At 54.7% G+C, this 24,592-nt stretch overlaps 1 protein-coding gene across 7 annotated transcripts in view; it reads left to right on the plus strand.

The window, feature by feature from the left end:
* Positions 1–353: 353 nt before the first annotated feature.
* TMEM94 (transmembrane protein 94) overlaps positions 354–24,592 on the plus strand; it is a 34,260-nt gene continuing 10,021 nt past the window's right edge. For 3 of the 7 annotated variants that reach the window (XM_045984177.1, XM_045984178.1, XM_045984179.1), the window contains exons 1-9: positions 1,886–1,923; positions 10,472–10,601; positions 20,609–20,728; positions 21,049–21,176; positions 21,435–21,571; positions 23,056–23,258; positions 23,618–23,769; positions 24,096–24,198; positions 24,425–24,511. In XM_045984177.1, coding sequence (XP_045840133.1) covers positions 1,901–1,923; positions 10,472–10,601; positions 20,609–20,728; positions 21,049–21,176; positions 21,435–21,571; positions 23,056–23,258; positions 23,618–23,769; positions 24,096–24,198; positions 24,425–24,511 — 1,083 coding nt within the window. In that variant the 5' untranslated portion in view covers positions 1,886–1,900. Of the gene's footprint in view, positions 466–1,808; positions 1,830–1,885; positions 1,924–10,471; positions 10,602–14,492; positions 14,751–20,608; positions 20,729–21,048; positions 21,177–21,434; positions 21,572–23,055; positions 23,259–23,617; positions 23,770–24,095; positions 24,199–24,424; positions 24,512–24,592 lie in introns of those variants that run through there. The other 4 variants (XM_045984180.1, XM_045984183.1, XM_045984181.1 and 1 more) reach the window with 3 other exon arrangements.

Below are 24,592 nucleotides of genomic sequence, written 5' to 3' on the forward strand. Positions count from 1 at the left end.
ATTTTAAAAAGAAAAAAGGCGGCTTGGGCGCGGCTCTATCTTTTTAGCATATACGTAGGAAAAGTAATTGAGGTGGAAGCCGTTGTCTTCGCCTCTCGTCAGGACCTCTGCACCTGAAAGCGTCAGAGCAACCCACCCACGGCTGGACAGTGGGTCCCTACTCTCCCGCCCTCCTCACTCGGCCTTTAATTCCGCCAGGCTCCCAGAGGGACTGTTTCAGCTACAGCCTAGCGCGCCCTACAGCCAGTAAGAAGCCAGGACTCTCCGCCCGTCTCGGATTTCCACCAATCAGCGTCCAGAACTTTAGCGTGTTAGCGGCGTCTCGGTTGTCAGAGAAGGGCGGCAAGCCCCCTTAGAGTTGCCAGCAACGGACATGGCCGCGGCCCGTGGAGGAGGGGACGCGAAGTGAGGAGGGGGCAGGGAGGGAAGAGGACGCGGGAGAGGAAGACAGACCCCCGGGCCCCGGTAAGTACGAGAAGGCCCGTGACCCGAAGCAAGGGGAGCAGGGAAGCAAGGGGGCATGGGGCTCGGCCTTCCACGCCCTCCGGATGCTTGGCCAAGGAGAGAGGAGTCTGGGGTCTGCACCCAAGAAATGGCCCCGGGGGATCTCTTCGAAAGGGGAGTCAAGGGACGGGCTCTTGCCTCCAGCTCCTGGCCGTTTCCTTTCCCCAGGTGCTCACACCTGCCCTTGGGGCCCGGCTTGGCCCCTTGGGGGTCCCACGTCAGATCGAAGCCTCTTGCCAACAATGAATCCCTGTCCCAAGGCTGTGGTGTCTGGGCCCTGGTTCAGGGGGCTTCCAGCGCCGACGCCCAGCATAGTTACGGGCCTCTGGGGTCCCGCATCCCCCGCCCCGGTTCAGACCGTTGTGCCCCTTGCGAGCTCTCAGCTGCTGCCCGGGCCCTCGTGCTGACCCTTGTCCAGGCGGATGGAGCCGAAGGGCCTTAAACCTGAGCGGCGACGGTGCAGTCGGAGCTCGCCCTGCCCTTTTTTTTTTTTTTCCTTCCGTCTTTCCACAAACGTTTAAAGACTCCTTAGAAGCAACTGTAGGAACATACTTGTCATTCTGCAAACCGACTGTTGTGCTGTGCCGTCCTTCCCCTGCCGCACACCCCTAAAGTCCGGTCTGGCAGCCCCTCGCGTGGCGCGCTGCGAGCCCCTGCCGGCTGCCCGGGGCCAGATGCCAGGGAAACCCTGCCCTCCTTTCATTGGTGTGGAGCCACAGGCTGCCCTTCGGCGTGTTCGTCGGTTTGGTCACGTGCTGCCACATCCCACCCTCTCTTCCGAGTTTTTGTGTGGCTCTAGGGGAAAAAAGGAGGGAGCTTTGTACGGAATCTAGTTTTCCTGCAAGCCTGTGATTTTTTTTTTTTTTTTTAAGATTTTATTTATTTATTTGACAGAGAGAGATCACAAGTAGGCAGAGAGGCAGGCAGAGAGAGAGAGAGGAGGAAGCAGGCTCCCCGCCAAGCAGAGAGCCCGATGCGGGGCTCGATCCCAGGACCCTGAGATCATGACCTGAGCCGAAGGCACGGCTTAATCCACTGAGCCACCCAGGTGCGCCAAGCCTGTGATTTTTGCATCGGAGGAGATGAGAGTCTTCTCATGCTTTGTCCAACACACGCCGCTTTAGCCACATACTTCAGTCATCCCCCGGGTCCTCTGGGACTGGTGGAAGTGGGGAGGGAGGAGTTTTCACGTTTTTATTTCAGGAAGGCGGAGAATAACTTTTGGGAGAGGCAAAGGGGCAGGGCCAGGGTCACCTGGAGCCAGGACTGGAACTCCGAAGTCCAGATTCTCAAGTTCTTTGTCCACCGGATCAGTTGTTTTCTAGGTATGACTGAGAAGTTGAGTTCCTTAACTTCTCTGAGTTTCTTGTAGATGATTTCTTGCATTAGAGCTAGGATGTGGAGGCGCTCTGTCTCTAGGTATGTATATAGCACGGGGTGGGGGGTGGCTAGCACTTAACTAGGTTCTTGCATTCCTTATATGTAAGTAACCAGCATGTAGTTCCCTGGCTGGTTTCTTATATTAATATTTATTGTCTTTCTATATATTTGGGGGTGAAATGATTTCAGTGATTCTCATTTGAGAGGGCAGAAAGGCAGGGAGTCAAAGCAAGGTAACCTTTTCCTCCATTTTGGGGGGGAACAATTGTAATGTTGTGTTATTAATGGGGGTGGGTTTTTATTTATATTTTTTATTTTATTTTTTTTAAGGTTTTATTTATTTATTTGACAGACAGAGACCACAGGTAGGCACAGAGGCAGGCAGAGAGAGGAAGGGAAGCAGGCTCCCTGCCGAGCAGAGAGCCCGATGCGGGGCTCGATCCCAGGACCCTGGGATCATGACCTGAGCTGAAGGCAGAGGCTTTAACCCACTGAGCCACCCAGGCGCCCCGGGGGGTGGGTTTTGTACAAAAACAGTGTGGAGGCAGAAAGAGCTTGAGAACCACAGAAGGAAGAAGAAATACCATCCTGGTGTGTCTTTATGGGAATCTTGGCAAAAGAAGGGCTGACCTTAGTATTCTAAGAGGTCTATTCTAAGAGGTAGTTTATAATTTTTTAAAAAATGCAATGACACAGGTGAAGTTCATCATCTAGAATCCAATAAAAATGGTCCTTGGAATAAAAAAGTTTGCAAATCACTCTACAAATCAGAACACATCAGAATGTAGCCTATTATTAACCCTGGAACAGGGGCAGCGTGTTCAAATAAAATCCACAAATTCTCTGAAGTCTTATTTTAGCTGGCGTGTTAGCTTTAACTTCCTTGTTCACTGGTTCTTTTTGTTACAACTTCAAATAGAGAAACTGGTGGATACCACGGAGCAGTTCCTTCACTAGGGAGGCGAAGTACAAACCATCCCCTTGATAATCAGCCGCCAAATAATTGAGAGTTAACTGCCCTTGAACTTCCCCCCACCCCTACCCTGCCCCTTGTTTTTGTGGTGACCCGACATCAGAAGATTAGACGGGGAGAGCCAGGGCTGGGCGGTGCGATGGAAGAAAACAGAAAGCCCTTCACATTTCTATTTTGAGGAGTTGCTAGGGAGTGCCAGCTCCAAGTGTTGAGAATCAGCCTTTTGGAAAGCTTCACTCCTGCCTAACTAATGAGAAGTGAAGGTCACGATCCTTTGGTTCTTCCCCACTGCTCTTTCCCTAATGTTGGGCTTGAAAAACAATTTCTATAGAGAAGGGGAGGGCAGTAATGTAAATTACAGGGGAGGCTTTCTTGAACCTTACCTGGTGAGTGCAGGATGAGCTCTTAACAACTAGTCCGAGCTGGAAAGACACAGCCTCGAAATCTATTGCTGGTGTTCAAGTGAGAAGGTTCTAGGTCATGGTTGGCACTTTTCCACTGGTAAATGTGTGTCAGTATTTTTTATCTTGTTATTGTGTCAGTGATGTTTCCTTGAGAGTGTCTTTCTTTACCTAGAAGCTAGCCTCCTTTAAAAATATTGTTCGAACCCTGGTTTCCAAGCCTGGATCTGTTTCTTAGTAGCACAGGTGAACTAAAGGGTAGGCCAAAGCTGTAGCAGGAATGTTTTTCTTCCGGAACTGACCCACCAGCCAGAATGTGTGGTTTGGTGATCAGGGGTTTGTGTAATGATAAGCTTTGCCTGTGGCTGCTGAGACGGTAGTAAACAGTGCTGGTCACGTGGCACAGCAAGTAGGGTAAGGGCTGGCTTTAGGGCCGCTGGGATGCCTGCCTCAAGCTGGACCCATCTCATGCTGACTGCTTTGCGTTTCCCTAGCCCCAGAGAGCCAAGTGGTGGGGGAGCCGGGGGTGACCAAGGAAAGGAGACCCTTTCAGGGCTTCAGGCAGCCTTTGGGAAGCCAGACATCTCAGCGTAATTATATGAACCCAGTTTTCTTAATTTCAGGATCCTTTTGAGAAAGAGGTGCGTGACAGCAATATTCCTTAGTAGGGAGGTGAACAGAAAATATTGGGAGATACTGGAAAAAGATATACACTGGGGAGAAAATCAAAGGTGTGTTTAAAAGAGCATCGGTATCCTTAAAGGGGAGAATATTGTTCACTCAGGTAAACCAGAGCTGATGGCCAAATCAGAATCAGAAGTTAGTGATTTTTTGTTATTGTAGTAAAATACACATGACAAAAAATTAACCGTTTTAACCAATTTAGTCCATTAACACTGTTGTGCAGCCGTCCGTACCAAACTAGCTCCAGAACTCTTTCATCTGCCCAGACTGAAACTCTGTCCCCATTAACACTACATCCTCATTCCCCCTCCTGCCCCAGACCCCCGCAACTCTCCTTGCTGCCCGTATGAGTTTGCTTACTCCAGGAACCTCAAATACGGGGAATCCTACAGCGTCTGTCCTTAGTGTAAGGTCATTAAGGTTTATCCGTGTCGTAGCAAATAGCGGAATAGTCTTCCTTTTTAAGGCTGAGTAATATTCCTTTGTATGTGTGTATCACATTTTATTCATCCATTTGTCTCCGGATGGACACTTGGGTTGCTCCCATCTCTTGGCGATTGTGAATAACGCAGCTATGAATGTAAGTGTTCACATGGGTGTTGGAGTCCCTCTTTTCACTTCATTTGGACATATATCCAGAAGTGACAGGTTGCTAAGTTTCTAAAGATCCATTTGATACATTCACATGCTTTGAAAATGAAAAGGTACAAAAATAGATACAGTCCAATTTCTCCCCGCCCGCTCTTGTCCCCAGCCACTCAGTTCCAACCTAATAATTTTTTTCTTTTGTGGCTTGTGCTTTTGGCATTAAAGAGATCTAACCCAAAGTCACCGAGATTGTCTCCTGTTTTTTCTTACAGTCTTACATTTAGGTGTAGGATCCATTTTTAGTTAATATAGAGTACAAGCTGTGTCTCCAAGTTCTTCTTTTTTTAATCTGATCGTTCAATTTTTCCGGTGCAGTCTGTTGAAAAGACTACCTTTTCTCCCCCGAACTGCCTTTGCAGCCTTCTCAAAAATCAATTGGCTATATATATCTAAATCTATTTTTGGATTTTCTATTAAGGGGTCAATACCACATTGCCTTAATGACTGTAGTTTTATAAACCTTGAAGTCGGGTGGTGAAGACCTTCCAAACTTTCTTCTCTTGGGGTAGTCTGTTCTTTTTTTTAATTTTATTTTTTTTAATTGACAGAGAGATCACAAGTAGGCAGAGAGGCAGGCAGAGAGAGAGGGGGAAGCAGGCTCTCTGCTGAGCAGAGAGCCCGATGTGGGGCTCGATCCCAGGACCCTGAGATCACAACCTGAGCCAAAGGCAGAGGCTTAACCCACTGAGCCACCCAGATGCCCCTGGGGTAGTCTGTTCTAAGTGGGACTGAGCATCTTTTCATGTGTAGCAGCTGCTGGATTTCCTGATCTCCTTGTCTCTCAGGGTTAGAAGACATCGTAAAAGGTTATCACTTATTTGCTACCTAATGTATTATCTCCATAATTTCCCAGCCTTTGCTTGGATCCGTGCAGTGCCGGGGAGCTCATTGCCCCTCAGGGCAGCCTGTTCCATTTTTGTTTTTTATACAACTCTAATCATGTAAATTCATGTTGAATCCAGTCTGCCCCCTTGGAGTAAGTCATTGATAAAAATATTGATTAGGACCCACCAAGGATGGAACCCTGAACCTTGTTATTAAACACCTCCCTCCAGCTGAACATCAGTCCATCAGTTAGTACCCGTTGGGCACAGCGACTCAACTGAGTACCGTCCACCCCATTGTGTTTTCGGAAAGCACAGCTAATGAATATGGTGTTGGAAGGAATTAGAAGGGCAGCGAACTCCTCAGCTCGCCCTCAACCTGAACCTTGGGCACCCTCTTAGCTCTTTCTGATGCTGGTTCTGAACTTGGCAGCAGGAAGCATCCATCCCTTTGTTTCCATGGCTACCATGCTGCCTCTGTCTAGAGACTCATCATGGCAAACAAAGATTACTATAATTTTCTTCTACTTCTTCTGCTTGTAATTTCTTTCCTTCTCCCCGATCCATTCTCTACCCCCTTAAAATACTGGGACCTGCTCAGGAACTTCCCGGGACTCCCCAGGGTCACTTTGTTTTGGCCTTCATCCATCTGTGCATTTTGGTCCCTGACTCCCTGCTAGTGTTGCTTCATTTCTTCTCTCTGACTTAATTCTGCTCTAATTGAACATATTAGATCACCATCTTTTTGGGGGGGGGTGGGACTTGAACTCACGACCCTGAGATCAAGATCTAAGCTGAGATCAAACATCAGACGCTTAAACAACTGAGCCACCCAGGCGTCCCAAAAAACCGTCTTTCAAAAAGGCTCCATGCTTTTCTTCCTTGGTGTCTTTGTTGAGATTTCTAGTTCTTGCTTTGGGTAGTCCTCCCTCTTCTCGCTCTGAAGCTTTCCTAAGTGCACTCTGTGGGTCTTGGCGGTGGCTGCTGCTGCTGCTTCTTTTTCTTCTTTTTAAGATTTTTAATTATTTAAGGGCACCTGGGTGGCTCAGATGGTTAAGCATCTGCCTTTGGCTCAGGTCATGATCTCTGGGTCCTGGGATTGAGCCCTGCATCGGGCTCCTGAGGCATTATTTCCACATGATAAAATGCACCTACTTAAGAATACAGTCCAAAGAGTTTTGACAAATGTATCCCCCCTTGTAACCACCACCCCCAGTCAAGGTTTTAACTTTTTTTTTTTTTTAAAGATTTTATTTATTTATTTGAGAGAGAGAGCGAGCATGAGAGGGGAGAAAGGCAGAGTGAGAAGCAGACTCTCCAAGGAGCAGGGAGCCCGATGTGGGACTCGATCCCAGGACCCTGGGATCATGACCTGAGCTGAAGGCAGTCGCTTAACCCACTGAGCCACCCAGGCGCCCCAACATTTTTTTTTTTAAGAATTTATTTTTATTTATTTGACAGAGAGAGAGATCACAAGTAGGCAGAGAGGCAGGCAGAGAGAGAGGGGGAAGCAGGCTCCCTGCCGAGCAGAGAGCCCGATGTGGGCATGACCCGAGCCGAAGGCAGAGGCTTAACCACTGAGCCACCCAGGCGCCCCCCCCCAAGTCAAGGTTTTGAACAAAAGACCCCTATGCCCTTGGCAGTCTTTCCCTCCCGGTGACCCCAGGTAACCCCTCATCTGCTTATTATCACAATGGATTAATTTTGCCTGTTCTAAGTTTTATGGAAATGGAGTCGTATGCCGTGTGCACTTTTGTGCTCCTTTCACTCACCCAGTGTTTTCGAGATTCAACCACATTGTCATGTGTGCCAGTACCTCGTTCCGTCCGGTTGCCGGGCAGAATTCCATTGTATGGGTATACCCCAGCTCGTTCACGTGTGAATGGACGCTTGGATCGTTTCCAGCTTGGGGCTGTTTTGAATAAAGATGCTATGAACATTTGTATACAGTTCTTTTCGAGGAAGTACGTTTTCATTGCTGGGACATCTAGTGAGTGGATGCTCCGCTTTAAGAGAACCTGCCGAAATGTCTTCCAGAGTGGGTGCACCCCGTGATGTTCCCACCAGCAGTGGCTGAGCTCCTGCCCTCACCAAAAGGAAATATGGTCAGTCTTTTCCATTGTAGTCATTCTGATGGGGTGTACGGATACTGGGGGCACTTGGGTAGCTCAGTGAGTTAAGTATCCGACTCTTGATTTCGGTTCAGGTCATGATCTCAGGGTTATGGGATCAATATATTAATTTAAATGTTTGGGGTACCTGGGTGGCTCAGTGGGTTAAAGGCTCTGCTTTCGGTTCGGGTCATGATCCCAGGGTCCTGGGATTGAGCCCTGAGTCGGGCTGTCTGCTTGGCGGGGAGCCTGCTTCCCTTCCTCTCTCTCTGCCTGCCTCTCTGCCTACTTGTGATCTCTGTCTGTCAAATAAATAAAATCTTAAAATATATATATATATAATATATATATTATATACACATATATATAAATGCTAGCATTTAACTTAATTATTTAAACATTAAATGTTAATATTGAGTCTTCCAACCCATGAATATGGCATATCTCTCCATTTATTTAGGTCTTGAATTTCTCTCAACAGTGTACAGGCCTTACATATTTGTTTTTAAAAGACTTTCCTAAGTGTTCGCTGTATTTCATCATAGCATATAGGAATTTTGTATTTTGACCTTGTAACTTGTAACGTTGCATTCTTATTTATTCTATCCCTTAGAATTTTTCCCATATGAGCTAGTCTTCTGCAAATAAAGACTGTTTTACGTATTTCTTTGCAATCTCTATACCTTTCATTTATTTTTTCTTCTCCTTACTTTTTTTTTAATTTTATTTTTTTTAAAGATTTTATTTATTTTTTGACAGAGAGAAATCACAACAAGGCAGAGAGGCAGGCAGAGAGAGAGAGAGAGGGAAGCAGGCTCCCCGCTGAGCAGAGAGCCCGATGCGGGACTCGATCCCAAGACCCTGAGATCATGACCTGAGCCGAAGGCAGCGGCTTAACCCACTGAGCCACCCAGGCGCCCCTTTTTTTTTTTTTTAAAGTAAGCTCCAGGCCTAGCATGGGGCTTGAACTCATGACCCCAAGATCAAGAGTCCCATACTCAGCCTGCTGAACCAGCCAGGCACCCCTTTTCTCCTTACTTTTGAGTCTTTATTCTTTACCTAGGTGGCACTTTGTTCATATTTCTTGTTTCCTGGTGATAGTAATGGCAAGTATTTAGTAAGACTTACTATATGCTAAATACTGTACTAGATCCTCTGCTAATAATATTTTATGTTATTCTTGTTGCTTCTTTGTGGAATAAGCATCATTCTCTGAACGAGGACACTGAGGCCCAGGGAGACACGTAATTTGCCAAGGTCACTGGGCATCTGATACATGTTGGAGCCAGGATTTGAACCAGGGTATTTGAATTTGAACCCTGTGCTTCATCTCACAACGGACCAGGGGTAGAACTGGCCCTTTAAGGGTCTAGCTGCTGGTTTCAGATCAGACAGTTGAGGACCGCTCTTTCCCAGAATCCCACGTATGGAGTGATGGGAAAACAGAGACTCTTAGAGAAATGTCCTGCTCCTGGCTGCCCTCTCTGAATGCTGTGGTTCCAGCTGGCCGCAGAGTTATTTCACTCCTGTTGTGTTGGGAGAAGGAGCCAAGCGCCATCCCCATCTGGCTTCTGGTGCCTTGCCCTGTGTGGCCACTACCTCATCTAGCCCCTGCTGGGGGGTGGTGCTCGGGGACCTTGAGCTGAGCTTGTAAACAGGGCCTGGGCTGCGTGAGTCAGAGTGGCCTTGGGGAGCCGTGGATTGTCCTCTCAGGATCCCGTTTCAGTCGGCTGCCAAAGACCAAGTGTCACAGCGTTACGAGGCTGCTTGCAATGCCGCTGTCTGTGTCTCACCCTCTGGGGCTAGCTCACTCCTCTCTGAAAGCCCTGGCTGCGGACCCCGGTGGTCAGGAGAGACGTGGAAGTGCCAGCCCGTGAGGGCAGCGCTGGGGCCGCCTTGCGAGGAATGATGTGGGGTTTTGGAGTGGGATCGGTGGCTGCGGAGCCTTGGTGTCCTGGCTGGGGTCTCTGGACACAGCTTTTTTTAGTTCCTAGACTGTTCTTTTATGGGTCAGTTCTCCTGGGCTTCTGACCAGCTCCACTTTCTGAGGCTTTGCTGCAGGCCAGAAAGTACCGCCCCTGGCCACAGGTTAGCGTCTTTTCCCCAAGCAGTCCCTGGGCCCCAAACCAGATTACTCGGGGGCCCTCTACCCAAACCATCCCTGGCCTGAAATTCTTTTTTTTTTTTTTTTTTTAAGATTTTATTTATTTATTTGACACAGAGAGATCACAAGTAGGCGGAGCGGCAGGCAGAGAGAGAGGGGGAAGCAGGCTCCCCGCTGAGCAGAGAGTCCAGTGCAGGGCTCGATCCCAGGACCCTGAGATCATGACCTGAGCCAAAGGCAGAGGCTTAACCCACTGAGCCACCCAGGCACCCCATGGCCTGAAATTCTTAAAGTGTGTCTACTGCCTGGGTGGACAGGGGAGGGTCAGGGGGTGTATGGGGAGGTAGGGCTAGTCTTCACTTTCCAGATTGTTGTTACATTGGTTCAGCCATCCAGGTAGGTATCTGCCCAGGTGCCCCTCGAGCGCTGCTCTGTCAGCAAAGTACGCAGGAGGCTTGGCTCTACAGCCCGTGGGCCTGTGTGTGTGCATGTGCGTGTGTGGACGTGTGTGTGCGTGTCCCAGTTTACCTTGATGTTGACCTTTGTTTATTTTTAAAATTAATTAATCGTTTTCCTAATCTTTACTTTTTTTTTAAATTTTTCATTTATTTAAGTAATCTTGACACACCTAGCGCGGGGCTCGAACTTACAGCTGAGCCAGCTGGGCGCCTCTAATCCTCCCGAAGCTGAGCGCCTGTGGAAGCTGTGCTGCCGGGACAGGTCTGGGGGGCTCCGGTGCCCCGGGCTCCAGTCTTTTCCACATGCTGCTCTACTGTGTGGGCAACACTGTCGTGTTTCTCAGCAACCTGGGCTGACGGGGGCTCTCCCTTCTTTCTGTCCAGATGCTGCAGCTGTGATAGAGTCCCGGGGCCTTGTCCATGCTGGGGAGGAGCCTTCCTTTTGGGGGTGACCGCCTTCACCTGGGCATGCCTGCAGTACTCTGGGCCCATGGATCTGAAGGAGAAGCACACGGTAGGCCGTGGTCGGGGCCCGGATGGGTGTTGTCTGTGCGTCTCAGTTGGACTCTCTCTATTTCTGCGGGCCTGGGAGGTCCTCTTTTGGGGGCTTTAAACCAAAAGTGAGAGAGGGGGTGTGGCTCTGAGGAGGGGGGTACAGGACGGTGATCCCCCCGGGAGGGTGCTGTTGCTGGGCTGGGAAGACCTCGGGGAACTGGGAGCACAGGCCGAAGCCGGTGGGGCTGGTGAGCTGAGCGCTTGGGAGCCGTTGCTGATTTGGGTTGGCTCTGAGCCAGACTTCCACTTCTTGCCCAGGGGCGTGTAATTTCGTTTGTTTGGTCTTTGCTAGGGCTCTGCCCCAACCTGCTGAGCCATGTTGAGTACGGTTGGGCACCCTCTCTGTGGTTGGGGACGAGCTCCCCAGTCAGACTCCAAACACAGCTGCGTAACCAGCTGGAGGTGAGCAGCCAGGAGGCCCAGGCACCGGCCAGGTGGGCGCCGTCCTCCCCGCCTGACGCAGGTGCGCCTCCCGGCGTCCAGGTGCGCTGCCTTCCCCGGGCAGTCGATTTGCTGACAGAGTGTCCTCCTCCCGTGACGAAGACTGTCCCAGGGGAGGTCCTTCCAACGCTTGCCTGGACTTCTGGCACGGCTTTGTGCCCACCTCCCCCGCCCTGGTCTTTAGGACGCGTCCTTCTGAATGCTTCAGAATTTGGGCCCACCGTCCGCATTTCGGCTCGTACTCTTTTTTCCGGACGAACTCTTCACCACGGGTCCCCTTCTCCTGACAAGCCCTCCTCCCCCTCCAGATGTCCCTCCTTCCAGCATTCGCAGTATCTCCACCACCGTGCCTGCCACTCTGTATTGAAATAATCTGCCTGTCCCACCTCGTCCCACTGTCCCCGGCTCCTTGCGTAGAGCCTGACAGGCAGCAAGGGCTCAGTAAATATTTATTAGTCTGAACTTACAGACAGCGATCTTCCTGCCAAAGAGATCTTGGAAGGTCTGGAGCGGGAGCTGTGGGTCCACACGCTGAGTCCCTGGGGTGCCTGGCTTCCTGCTGACTCGCTCAGCCACAGGCTTCCTGTGCCTCTGGACCAGCTGGGGAACAGGCTTGGAGGCCTGAACCTGAAGGAGGCGTGTGCGGCCTCCTGTTCCCTGATCTGCGGGTGTCCTTCCTGTGAGTGATTGGCACAGAGGGAACCAGCGACCTTGACTTCCCCCCTAGCCTGGGCGCAAGGCTGCCACGTCTCATTGCCAGAGCTGTTCCCTTCCAGGGGGCACCCCTCCCCCCCACCCCCAGAAGCTTTACTATTTACTGTGTGATGTGGTGGCCTGCCTGGGTGAGGCTGAATGTCTCAAAAACAGGACAGTACTGTCCTCTGGTTCCAGCCTTGTTGCTGAAACACCACTTCCTAGTGAGCTGGGGAAACAAAGTTCTGTGAGCCAGCTTCTCTCTCAAGCCTGAGGAAGAACACTTGGGAGCCCGGGATGGGTAGCTCTCAGGGGTCAGTTTTGCTACAGGACTTTTCCTCTCCTCTTGGTCATTTTGGAGAGATGAGTCCTGAGCTAGGCTGTATTCACAGAATACGTCCTTGGGGTTGGGGGAGCTCTGGGCCCTGTGGAGGTCGCCCCCGCTTAGAGGGGCTTACATTCCAGCTGAGGAATTAATAGTACAAGCAATTAAGAGATAGAACCGGGGGGCGCCTGGGTGGCTCAGTGGGTTAAAGCCTCTGCCTTTGGCTCAGGTCATGATCTCAGGGTCCTGGGATCGAGCCCCGCGTCGGGATCTCTACTCAGCGGGGAGCCTGTTTCCACTGCCTGCCTCTCTGCCTACTTGTGATCTCTCTCTCTCTGTCAAATAAATTAAAAAAAAAACACCTTTTTTTTTTTTTTTAAAGATTTTATTTATTCATTTGACAGAGAGAGAGATCACAAGTAGGCAGAGAGGCAGGCAGAGAGAGGAGGAAGCAGGCTCCTTGTGGAGCAGAGAGCCCGATGCGGGGCTCGATCCCAGGACCCTGAGATCATGACCTGAGCCGAAGGCCGAAGGCAGCGGCTTAATCCACTGAGCCACCCAGGCGCCCCCCCCCCTTTTTTTTTTAAAGAGAGATAGATCCAGACAGGGTTTTTACTGGAAGTGGCTTGTAAGCTGTGCCCATGGGCTTCCCCAGATTACCCTCCTGGCCTCCAACAGTCAAGGCTTCTTGGAGGCGTGGGAATGAAGAGAGCTGGAGGGCGGAAGTTGATTGAAAGGGGCCTCTTGGGCCCTGGCTGTAGCCCAGGATCAGCGTGGCTGTCGCTGGTTGCTTTTCTGCCCCCACCCCGGCCCCCACTTGGTGACCTCCCAGTCCTCCCGTGTCGCTGTCAGGGCCTCCTCTCTCAGTCCCCGGTCCCCTGCGGTGGACGTGCTGTAGCAGTGAGCGTCCGGGCTTCTGTTGCTTGGGTGCAGTGCCCCCCTTTGCACGTGCTGAGGTGGGGCAGGATGGGAGTTCCTGCAGACCCCCCAGGTTAGACCCCCATGAGCTCTTCTTTCCAGGGCCTGTCACGCAGGAGGGAGGGTTTGCTCAGTAGTGGTGCCCACAGAGCAGAGTCTTTGTAGAAAGCTAAGGGGAGGTATGTCTCGGGAGCAGGGGCCACGGGGACGCCACTCTCCTTGGCTGTTTGCTAAGGCCTGCAGCCCACTGTGTGGCTGATCCTTCCTCCCTGGGGCCCGCACCTCAGGGATACTGCCTGCCCTTAAACTCTGGACTGCCCGGCCCCTCCTTTCCTGCTCCTGTTCAGATCGGGATTTGGCAGAGGTGGGCTGGGGGGGAGCTGTGCTGGAGGAGGCGGAGAGGCTTGAACTCAGCGGAGGTTCTCTCCACTTCCCTGCAGCTGGTGATGGTGGAGATGGTGGAGATGGTGTTGTCGGTGTTGCCTGGGAGACAGGGCCCTAGAGAACGGTGCTCAGGCTCCAACCTGCGCTCTCTTGCGACTGGACCTTTTGGGCTGCTTCCTGTCCCATAGGGTTTTGCAGCCCCTTCCTAAGGGTGGCCTGGACATAGGCTGAGAAGTTTCCAGTCTACTCCCGGGGCCGCCTGTGTGTCAAATTTGGGGTCCCAGGGTGACATGCAGGCTCTCCGGGTTGCTCCTGGAGCCCCAGGTCATTGGGTGGGAGTGAAGGCCCCAGGTCCACGGGGCTCCTGTCCCAGAAGCTCTTTGGCAGGTGTGTCTAAGTGTGACCATGGGTGTATCAGCTGCTGGCTGAGCTCTGCTGTTGGACGTGCCCCCCCCCCCCGCCCCCAGCAACCTGGTGGGAAGGTGTTAGGTCTCAGGTATTGGAATCCTCAGAAGCCCTTTCTGCCTGTGGGCTCGTCCCCCTTCTGCTGGAGTCTTCCACTGGATTCTTCCGCTGGCTTCCAGCCCCCTGCTCTGCCTCCTAGAAGTCCCCGCTCCGGGCTTCTCAGTTGCCAGTCCTTCCCCCTCCACGCTGGATGTGCTGCTATTAATAACGGGCAAGTCCCCCCCCCTTCCCGCAGCTACAAGTGTGGGAAGAGCCGCTGCTGGCCTGCTTCCATCCTGGGAGCCTCAGAGGGATGTCGGGGCGCTCTCTACCTTGCCGGGACTTGGGGCCGAGGAGGGGTGGTCTGGGGGGAGAGCGCAGGCCGTCCTGGGTACCACGGTTGTCCTCGGGCTCCCCCACCACCACTGATGCACACCCGGGCGCCCCTCCGCTCACCCCTCCGTGGCCTCTGATGAATGGGCCAGGCTCCTGGGCACCCGGTGGCTGGCGCAACTGCAAACTTTCTCCCCTCAACCCGGCTCCGCCCTCCCTCCTGCCTGCCTCTCCCTCCCTCCCACAGCGCTGTTGCTGCACTGCCTCCTCCTCCCTCCCTAAATCTGCAGCGTGACTGGAAATAGGCTGAATTAATCAGCAGCCTGAAGCTCCAGTCTGCACGGATCCTCTGCGGGCTGGGCTCGCCTCTGGTTCCCGGCTCCCACGCTCCCCGGCCCCCTCCCCTTTTTTCCTCTCCCCTCTCTCTCTTCTCTCTGTTCGTGCCTCTTGTCCTCTCTCCTTGAGGGTGGTGTTGCAAGTTCTGTAGTTGACTCCTTGTGGCTCAGACTCTACCCCATGCTCTTTAAGCAGACAGAGCTATGGATGCCCCACCAGGGCAAATGCACCAAAGTGAGTATGCCGACTTGGTTTTATATTTTTGTTGCAAACGCCTTGTTCTCTGCTTTGTGTGCAAGGCTTTGGGCTCCGCAGTTGCCATAAGTCTTGAGGATGGGTGCTGAACCGGAGGCAGCTCAGATTACGAGGTAGCTAGGATAGAAGAAGGAGGCTGAGAATGGGAGCCAGGGTGCCTGGGTGTCTAGGGAGATGCCAGCCGGGTTCCCAAGTCACCCAGAGCAGGACTGGAGCCGCCTGTCCCAGTGGGGCATCCTGATGAGTTATGCTGGGACCTGGGTCTCCGTGCACAGGTGATGGGAAGCCCTGGGTCTGGATGTCAGCCCTCCTCGGGGCCAGTCGGAGGGCTATTTTTGGCTGGACCACGTGGGTCCTTGAGATGGGAGCAGCCAGGGCCCCGGTGACTTCTTCTGCAGTTTGGGCGGCTGCAAGAGGAAGAAGATGGGTGGGAGCGCCAAGGTCAGCATGAGCCCAGAAGAGGAAGAGGCTTGAGGCTTTGATGTGCCTGGCTGAAAACGGATTTGTGTCTGGCCAAGCTCACAAGAGATTTATGGTGGCTACTGCAAGAGACCCAGCTTCAGTGACTTAGGCATTATGTTGGAGTCCAGCTTTGGGTCCCTACTACACCTGCAACTGGCTCAGAAAGCTGTGATGGTGGGGACCTGGCTCAGGGGCCAGCGAGTTCTTTTTATTTATTTATTTTTAATATTTTATTTATTTGCTTGAGAGAAAGAGTGAGCAAGTGAGTGCATGAGAGCTCGGAGGCAGAAGGAGAGGCAGACTCCCCACTGAGCCGAGAGCCCAATGCTTGATCCCAGGCTTGATCCCCGGACCCTGGGATCATGACCTGAGCTGAAGGGAGATGCTTAACCTACTAGGCCACCCAGGCGCCCCGGGGCCAGCCAGTTCTAATTAACTGTCTGCTGTTGTCAAGGCTGAGGGTCACAGTCAGAATTTGTAACCTATCTACCTGAGCCTATGGGACCTGGATTCTGCTCCCAAAACAGGTGAAGTAGCAAGGAAACCGGCGGCCATGAGGACAGAGCCTGTGACGAGTCCTGAAAGGTCTGGGGCTGGGGGGTGCGGGCTCTTGGCTCTGGGCCACCTGCGAAACCTGACCAAGGGGTTGCAAGAGAGTTGAGGGGAGTTGGCTCTGGAAAGGCTTGGAAGACTGCCCCAGACACTCAGCGTCAGGCCCCATAGAACTGGTCCCAAGCAGTAGCGGAGTTCTAGCAATTCTCACTGGACAGACCGAGGTCTTGCCCCACCTTTCTGTTTATCTAAATCCCCATGCCCTCCCAGTGTCCCCTTTAAAAAAAAAACCAAAGATTTAATTAATTAATTTGAGAGAGAGACAGAGAAAGAGAGAGAGCAGGGGGCGGGGGTGAGAAGCAGAGGGAGAGGGACAAGCAGACTGCACGCCGAGCGCGGAGCCCATCGTGGGGCTTGATCCCACCACCCTGAGGTCATCCCCTGAGCTGAAGTCAAGATTGAATGCTTAACGGAGTGAGCCACCCAGGCGCCCCTCTACCCACACCTCCAGAGTCCCTCTTTGATGATGGAACAGGGAGGAGAAGCCCAGCTCACGATGGGCGTCGGTGGCCAGCATGTCCTGCGCCTGGGCTTCCCGGAGCCTCAAGTTACTTTGTTGGGTCCAACTGAGCCTGAGCATTTAAAACAGCGGGATGGGGGGGTCACTTTTACCTGCAAAGCACTGGTGTAAGGGGAGAGGCAGGCTCAGGCTTCCCCTCTGGTGTGGAGTCCTGGCTTAGCCATCACTCCTCACCCCAGGATCATCCTGGGAGGTGTCTGGCCTTGGGGTGGGGTGGGAGAGTTTGAACATCTAAGAGGCAGGAACAATCTCTTACTGCCGCTGGGTACTGAGGGCTGGGGCAGTTTTTCTCTCCCTTCTTGGCCCGGTAGGCAAGAAAAGCAGACCTTCAGATGGCACGTGTGCGAGGCAGGTCCTTATCTCTCAAACCAACCCTGTGCACCCTGGCACGGTCTCCCCGTTGGTGCCCAGCCTAATTTGTGTTTTGAGAAAGGCCAGCAGAGCCTGCTCGCCCAGGGTCTTTTTCAGATTTCCTTTGAAAATGCTGAAGTTCCACCAGGTTCCTAGGCTTTGGCTCTCACATCGCAGGGGGCGGGGAAGCACAAAGAGAGAAGCAGTGATTTTTACTGGTAACAGGAAATCTGCTGGAGACAGGGTGACGTGTTGCTCTTCCGTGTCACTGAGGGGCCGAGGCCGTTGGAGGAGTGTGGCTGGGGCCCTGCAGAGTGGGCTGGCCCAGAAGGCTGTGTCCTTGCCCCCGGGCCCTACCTGTACGGGCAGGCCCTTTCTTCGAGAGGCGTGTGATTACAGAGCGGCTACTTTCCTTCTGCTGTGCCATCTTTAATCGCTGCTCTGGAGCTGGTGTTCCTGGCCAGACACAACATGCGCGGGTAGATGTGCACAGGCTGCGGGCGGGCCTCTGCTGGCCCTGCCCCAGGAGCATCTGCCCCCCCGGGCCCATGCCTCCCACACTTGGACAGCAGCAGCGCGCAGGCGCTAGGAACCGGCGTGCAGAGAGAAAAAGTGGATCCCCTTCTGAGGCGGCGGATGTCAGGATGGCCACGGGGCAAGAGGAAGGGAGCTGCTGATGTCCAAAGTCTATAGGCCTGGTTTGCCAGGGTGGTCACCCTGGTTCCCTGGCTGAGCCTTTGCCTGCCTTCTGAGCAGCGTCCTCATCCCAGACCCAGTGGCTTCCCACGTGACCTGCAGCCCTTCTGGGATTTATCTGGTCCCCCCTTTCTCCTGCCCAATCTCCGGCTCCTGTCTCTTTGGCGCACACAGTCTTTCCACCTCTGCAGGCCAGCCTTTCCCTGCCTCTGGGACATTTTCTCACTGCAGCATTTCTGGAGGCCTGGCCCCGACAAGTCCTCCTTGGGAAGGAGAGAGAGCTCACGAAGTAGAGCCTGGGGGGGCGTGGGACAGCAGGGACGGGCAGCATGGGAGGCCACATGCGCGGTGGCTGTGCCTGCCAGTTCCTCTTCTTTCCTGGGTTAGGGGGAACAGGAATCACCCCCTAGGCCAGCCCCTTAGACACGAGAAGGCCTCTGGTCCCCTCCTCCTTTCTTCCTCTCTGCCTCCCCTTCCATGTCAGGAGTCAGGGAGGCAGACGTGCAGACCCTAACTTACCTGACACTCATCTGTTCTGGATCACGGCTTCTCAGGGAGGCCCCAGGATCTCTGCCAGAGGGATGTTTGAACATCTCTGGGGTGTTTACCCATGCTGGGATGTGGGCCCCCCTGCCCAGAGGGCCCTATCTTCCTGAGCTGAAATAGCCAGTTATCCCCTCTGGGAAGAACCAGCTCTTATCTTCATAATCCCCCAAAGCCAGCATGGAGAGCAGGGATTAGGGGAGATTTAGGCAAGGGATCTGGGAAGTCCTGGGGCCAGGCTCAGTCTGGAGCCCATCCTCAGCCCACAGGCTGAGAAAGCTGGCAGTGGGCCCGTGTGAGGGCTCTGCTCGGGTGCGTCCTACCAGGACGGGTCTGTGGTCATGGGACACCACCCCAGGCAGCAGCCTCTTCCAGTTGTGGGGACGTGTGTCCTGTATGGAGACAGGTGCAGAGGAGGAAGTCTGGAATGTCAGTGGGCAAAGCCCACCGGGGCAGACCTCAGGGAAGGTGGAGAGGGAGGAGAGGCGGGCCGTGAACTGAGCTGGCCAGGGCGTCACCAGCGTTAGCCAACCGTGGTCAGGACTCGGTAGGTAACTCCAGCCCCTTTCTTGGTGCCCCAAGTCTAGCTTTGCTCCTCTTGCTCAGGAACCTTTCCTGGTGGGAGCTCACATCAGAGCTCTTGGGAAAGACCCAGTTTTCCACCAGCACTCCTTTCCTGGGGGGTGTTTTTTATTTCCCAGGACCCTGACCTGGGGAATCTCTGTATCAGCTACAGTGTGTGCATTGGCCTCCCCTTCAGAAGCTTTCATTCGGTAGGTTTGGGGTGGGACCTGGACATCTACGTTTTTAGAAGCTCCAGGTATTTTGGCTACAAACCCTGGGCTGCCAAGCCCTGATTAATGTGTCTCTGGGATCACTGGAGCTGTGTGCACACTCATTCTTCCATTCGTCCAGCTGGTGGCCATGGGCCCACTGCTGTGTGCCAGGCAGTCTCGGCAGCTACTTGGAGGGATATGGAGATGGAGGAATTCAGTACCTGTGTTCAGGGAACTGGCAATCTGGTGGGAAAGCGAGACAAGTCCACCTGTAATGATAGTTCTTCACAATGCAGACCGGGAGCCAGCGTGCCCCGGGTGCGCTCTCCCCGTAAGTGCAGCCCTTGGCTTTGGGAAAGTTTCCCAGAGCGGCTGATGTTGGAGCTGAGGCTTGAAGGGGAAGAGAGAAGTGTTTGGGGCCAGGAGCATGTTCCCGGGGAGGGAAATATGTAGAGGTACTTGCACCCGAGCTTGGAGAGCACGGCTTGCGTGGGGACTAGAGGAAACGCCGGAGAGGCTGGAGAAGCTGGCAGATCACAGGTCCTGCTCTGGAGTCTGGGCTCGACTGGAATGATAAACGGGGTCAGTTGAGGTGATGTGCGCTGCTCTGGCTGGATGTTGCAGTTGGCTTGGAAGAGGGCCACCCTGAGGAGTGGGAGGGGGTGGTGGTCACTGCAGGAGCCGGGCTGTCCATCTGGGAGGGCCACGCTCCAGGGTTTGGGACGAATCCACTCCTAGGGGCCTGTGAAACAGCAGTAAACAGGTCAGCATCGGGGCCATGCCTGGAGTTAAACTTCAGGAGCCGTAGCTTGGTGGCGTGGGGGGGGACTCCACGACGGTGGCCGAGGTTGTCCTGGAAACATACATGAATTTGTTAAGGAGTCCTTGGGGTGGGCTGTGGGGTGGATGGAGGGGAGTCAGTCGGAGAAGGAGAGGACGGGGTGAAGCCTGGGAGTGAGGCCGTCCGTAAGGAGAGGCCAGGCCAGGCTCCCACAGGACAGCGTGGGTGGTCCCCAGTGCTGCCCAGGACCACCCATCCATGTTCTGTTCCGCTACCCTCCGTGACAGGAGAGGACAGCATCACAGGTCCTTTCCTGAGGCCAGCTGTCCCTTGTCTCAGATCGAGTCCTTTCTGACGCCAGAGTGTCATGATATGGTCCCCTCTTTTTTCTTTTTTTAAATTTTATTTATTTATTTGACAGACAGAGATCACAAGTAGGCAGAGATGCAGGCAGGAGGGGGGGGGAAGCAGGCTCCCCGCTCAGCAGAGAGCCCGATGTGGGGCTCGATCCCAGGACCCTGAGATCATGACCTGAGCTGAAGGCAGAGGCTTTAACCCACTGAGCCACCCAGGTGTCTGATATGGTCCCTTCTATGAAATGCTGGAAACGGTATTTGGTGGTTTTCTTCTTAATGTTTTTTACCTAGGAACAATGAAGAGCTGGTGTCTCCTTGTTAGTTCCTCCTTCCCACTTAAAACAAAACAAAACAAAACAAAAAAAACCTCACCATTTTCTGGCTCCTGAAATGCCCAGATGGCAGCAGAGGTCGGTGGGGAGGTGAGAGGGGCGAGGGCAGTGCGTGGGGCTGGGAGATGCCGATGGCCTTGGAAAGTGGGTTAGGAGTCACTGAGTGGAGTAAGTCTGTTTCTGTTTTTAACTTGGCCTTGAGGAGTAAGGGGCTTTTAAGGTAGTGGAGATGTGAGCAAACACCCTGAGAGCCAGGCGGTGGGGAGGGGAGAGGCTGGTGGAGGGAGGATGGGGGGGTGGGGGAGGGAAGACAAAGAAAGAGCCCTGCCTGTGGCCTGCGATGGAGGCCTCTCTGGGCAGTGCCCTGGGGCCTCGCAAGGATGCTGACTGCTGCCTGCTTCCCTCCAGGGCGAGCCACCCTTGGCCCTGGGCCTGTCTACCCGGAAGGCCCTCAGCATCCTGAAGGAGCAGCTGGAGGCCGTGCTGGAGGGACATGTGAAAGAACGGAAGAAATGTCTCACGTGGCAGGTGAAGCTTCTTCACGGGGAAGCCAGAGCCCGGCTGGGATGGCAGAGGGGCGTGGGGGGCCCAGGCTCGGGCCCGGGAGCCCACGCTCATGCGCCACGCTCACGCCGGGTGGTGTGACCCGACCCGAGCCGCGCTAAAAATCAGAAGGAGGCGGGGGCTGCCTCCTGACCCCACCTGCTGCACAAGCCCAAGCGGCTGGACCCCAGCTGAGACCAAAGCCAGAAAGGCAGCCCCAGGCCAGGGCAGGTGGGGGTGGGAGGAAGGCGGCCGGTCTAGCAGCTCCTTCCCTGGGCCCCTCACTCCCCGCCACCCCTCCTCAGGAGCTGTGGAGAAGCAGTTTCTTGCACCACAGGAACCGATGCTCCTGCTTCCACTGGCCCGGAGCCTCGCTCATGCTGCTGGCCGTGCTGCTGCTGCTGGGCTGCCATGGGGGCCAGCCGGCTGGCAGGTAACTGCACCCCTGCCTCGCCCCCCGGGAGCACTGGGCCACCCCTTCTGCCTCCCACCTGGACCGCCCCCTCCCCAGGGGAGTGCCATCCCCTGCCCACAGTCACAGTCTGGGTCATTAGGAATCCTCGGTCCCCTGGCTGGCTGCTGTCAGCCGCCCCCCCCCCCCCCCATGGAGACCCTCTTTGCAGAAGGGACTGGGGTTGGCTGGGCGGGGGAGCCCCTCTCCCTGCTGGTACCCCCCCCTTCTTCCCGCCAGCCATGGGGTGGAGCTGGTGAACGCCTCGGCGCTGTTCCTCTTGCTGCTTCTCAACCTTGTCCTCATCGGGCGGCAAGATCGGCTGAAGCGTAGGGAGGTAGAGCGGAGGCTCCGAGGGATCATTGATCAAATCCAAGGTGAGCCCGAGGCTCAGGCGTGCTGGGTGGGGAAGGGTGTCCTGTGATGTGCGGGCCCCCGAGCTCTTCTCCTGAGGCCCCACCCGGGAGACCAGCACAAGGGTGTTGCCTGTGGCCAGCATTCTGGGGGCTCTTGGCATCAGGAGAGTTGGGAGGCTGCCCTGCCCTCCTTTGAGCAGGACAGCGAGAGGCACGGACAGCTCGGCGTGTGGCTCGAACACGGCACACAGGGAGGCCGATGGCGGCCCAGTCGGCTCGCAGGCTTGCTAATGATGGGAGACTTAACGGGGAAGCCCCTCTCTTGGCAGGAGGATAGTTGAGGTTTTCTCTTCCAAGTCTGTCTTGTCTGGCGGTACTATGCCAGGGCATGTAGGAAGATGGGCCAGGGAAGTCTAAGGGCTGCAGGAGGCAGGGTTGGGGGCCCAGAGCCGGGAGCCCAAAATGGAGCAGCGCTGTTCCTAAAGAAGGGAGTTGCTCAGTCCGATTTCTGCTCGTTCTTCCATTCCGGTAGCGTTTGCTGAGCCCCAGCTATGGACTGGAAATATTAGGCTCTTCTGAGAGACAGTGGTTCCCGCTTTCCAAGGGCCTGTGGTCTTGTAAGAGAAACACCTAGAGTCAGAGACCTTTCTCTGCTGCCAATCAGGCAGCAGGCATTTAAATGCTAAGTGAGAAGGGGTTGCTTCATTCTGAAATGATCAGTTGGTTGCAGCCACGTGCCAGGTATGGGAAGGACAACAGTGACGGAGAAACATGGGCCCTGCTCTCTGAGAGCTTGGTCTCTTGCTCCGGAACCATCAGGGGCTCCCTCTTGCTTATCAGAGCTGCCCAGAACCTCTGGGCCAGGCTCCAGCCTTCCTCTCTGGACTCTTACTGTCATCTTCACCAGAAAACCCCTCCCCAGTGCCAGACCCACCGTGGACCAACCTGCTTCTGTGGCTCATCCTGGTGTCCCCCTCCCTGGCGTGCTCCTCCCTCATCGGCTCCAGCTGACAGATCTGTCCATCCTACACTCCGCTCCCTTTCCCCCGAGGCCACCTCTGATGGCGTCAGCTCTCCTGTGCTCCTGCAGCTCGGGGGTTTTTCCTAATGCCCTAAGCACGGGTTTGCCGTGATTCGTGTTATCTGCCCACAGACATCTCCCTTTTCAGTTTCGGCTCCTCAAGGGCAGGGACTGTGTCATCTTCACCTTTGACCTTTGCATCCCTCAGAGCCCTCGGCATTGCTTGTGAAACGTATTTGAATGGAGCTGAGGGTATAAAGAATAAGCCGGTGTTCAGAGGGGTGGTAGTGCCTGGGCTGGAGTGGTGGGAGAGACGTCACAGGGGAGGTGCCCTTGAGAGAGGGGTAGTGTTGGCGTGGCTGGTGCGGGTTGCTGTAAGCCTTCTGGGAAAGGAAGGCAAGCAGGCAGAGCCCCAGAGTGTATGCTGGGTGACTGATGTACGGAGCCATGGGTGAGGTGGTTTCTTTCCTCCCCTTCTCCTCAGATGCACTCAGGGATGGCAAAGAGATCAAGTGGCCAGATGCCATGTACCCAGACCTCCACATGCCCTTTGCACCATCCTGGTCCCTGCACTGGGCCTACAGAGACGGACATCTGGTCAACCTGCCAGTTAGCCTGTTGGTAGAAGGAGACATCATAGCTCTGAGGCCCGGCCAGGAATCGTTCGCCTCTCTGAGGGGGATCAAGGTAGCTCGAGGCTTTTCCCCGTCCCTGGAAATGCTGTGGGAGCATCTACAGGCAATGGTGGGAGGGTCCCAGGGCTCGATCCTGAACCTTCCTGGCCCGCTCACAGGCTTCTTGGCAAGGGCTCTGGAAGAATGGGGAAGAGCTGGAAGGTCTTTCTCCTTGTCCTGTTCTTTCTTTTCTCTGACCCTTAAGCTGCTAGGAATCCAGTTCCACCACCACCACCCTCCCCCGCCCCACGGCTGACTCTTTGTCAACCGATGGTCCCTAACCCAGTGAGGTGTCTGCACTTAGCTGAATTGTCCAGAAAGAGTGGCTTCTGATTGAACCAGTGCCCTTGACTCCTCCCCTGACTCTGGCAGGATGATGAGCACATCGTCCTGGAGCCCGGAGACCTGTTTCCCCCTTTCTCTCCGCCCCCCTCCCCCCGGGGAGAAGTGAAGAAGGGGCCGCAGAACCCCCAGCAGCACCGGCTCTTCCGCGTCCTTGAGACCCCTGTAATCGACAACATCAGGTCGGCTTGTGGTCCCGCCTTCCTTCTGGTGTCTCCGGGAGCAGGGGGCGGGGTGACCAGGAGAGAGCCTGGTTTATCCAGCGCTCCCCTTCATGTAGGCACCTCTGTAGATTTTTTAACTTGAGCGTCTCATGAGAATTCCTAGCCTGGGCCTTTGTTCCTCTCCCCTCTGGAGCTCTGAGGGGACCACTCCAGAGGCTGCCCCAGACCCCTCTCCTAGGGAACAGGAGAGATGGCCTGACTCAGTGATGCCCAGGCAGGTGGGTGTTTCCGGCCTCTCCCCGCTCCAGGGGCCCGCCCAGCTACAGGGTCATCCCTCTCTGCAGATGGTGCCTGGACATGGCCCTGTCCCGCCCAGTCACCGCCCTGGACAACGAGAGGTTCACGGTGCAGTCGGTGATGCTGCAGTACGCAGTGCCCGTGGTCCTGGTGCGTGAGGCGGGCCTCGCAGGGCAGGGGAGAGGGCCAGGAAATGGGGGAGCCTCGGGGCCAGATTCAGGTGAGCACGTGAGAAGACGGGGAGGGGGGTGCCCCGAGTGAGAGGGCCGGTGCTGGGGCTGGGTGGGGTTTTGAGAGGGCAGAGGAAGGGGAGCCTTAGAGCCAGGGTCCCTGTCTGGGTCGGGGGCTAAGGCTGCGCTTCTCCTGTTCCCTGAAGGCCGGCTTCCTCATCACCAATGCCCTGCGCTTCCTGCTGGGTGCCCCTGGCATCGCCTCCTGGCAGTATGCTCTCCTGCAGCTGCAAGTAAGCCCTGCCCTTGCCCCTCCGTGGTGCCCTGCTCTTTCCTGGGAGGCCGGGACAGCCCTGGCTGTCCCTCCCTCTGCA

Source organism: Meles meles, chromosome 18, assembly GCF_922984935.1.
Source record: "Meles meles chromosome 18, mMelMel3.1 paternal haplotype, whole genome shotgun sequence".
Lineage (NCBI taxonomy): Eukaryota > Metazoa > Chordata > Mammalia > Carnivora > Mustelidae > Meles > Meles meles.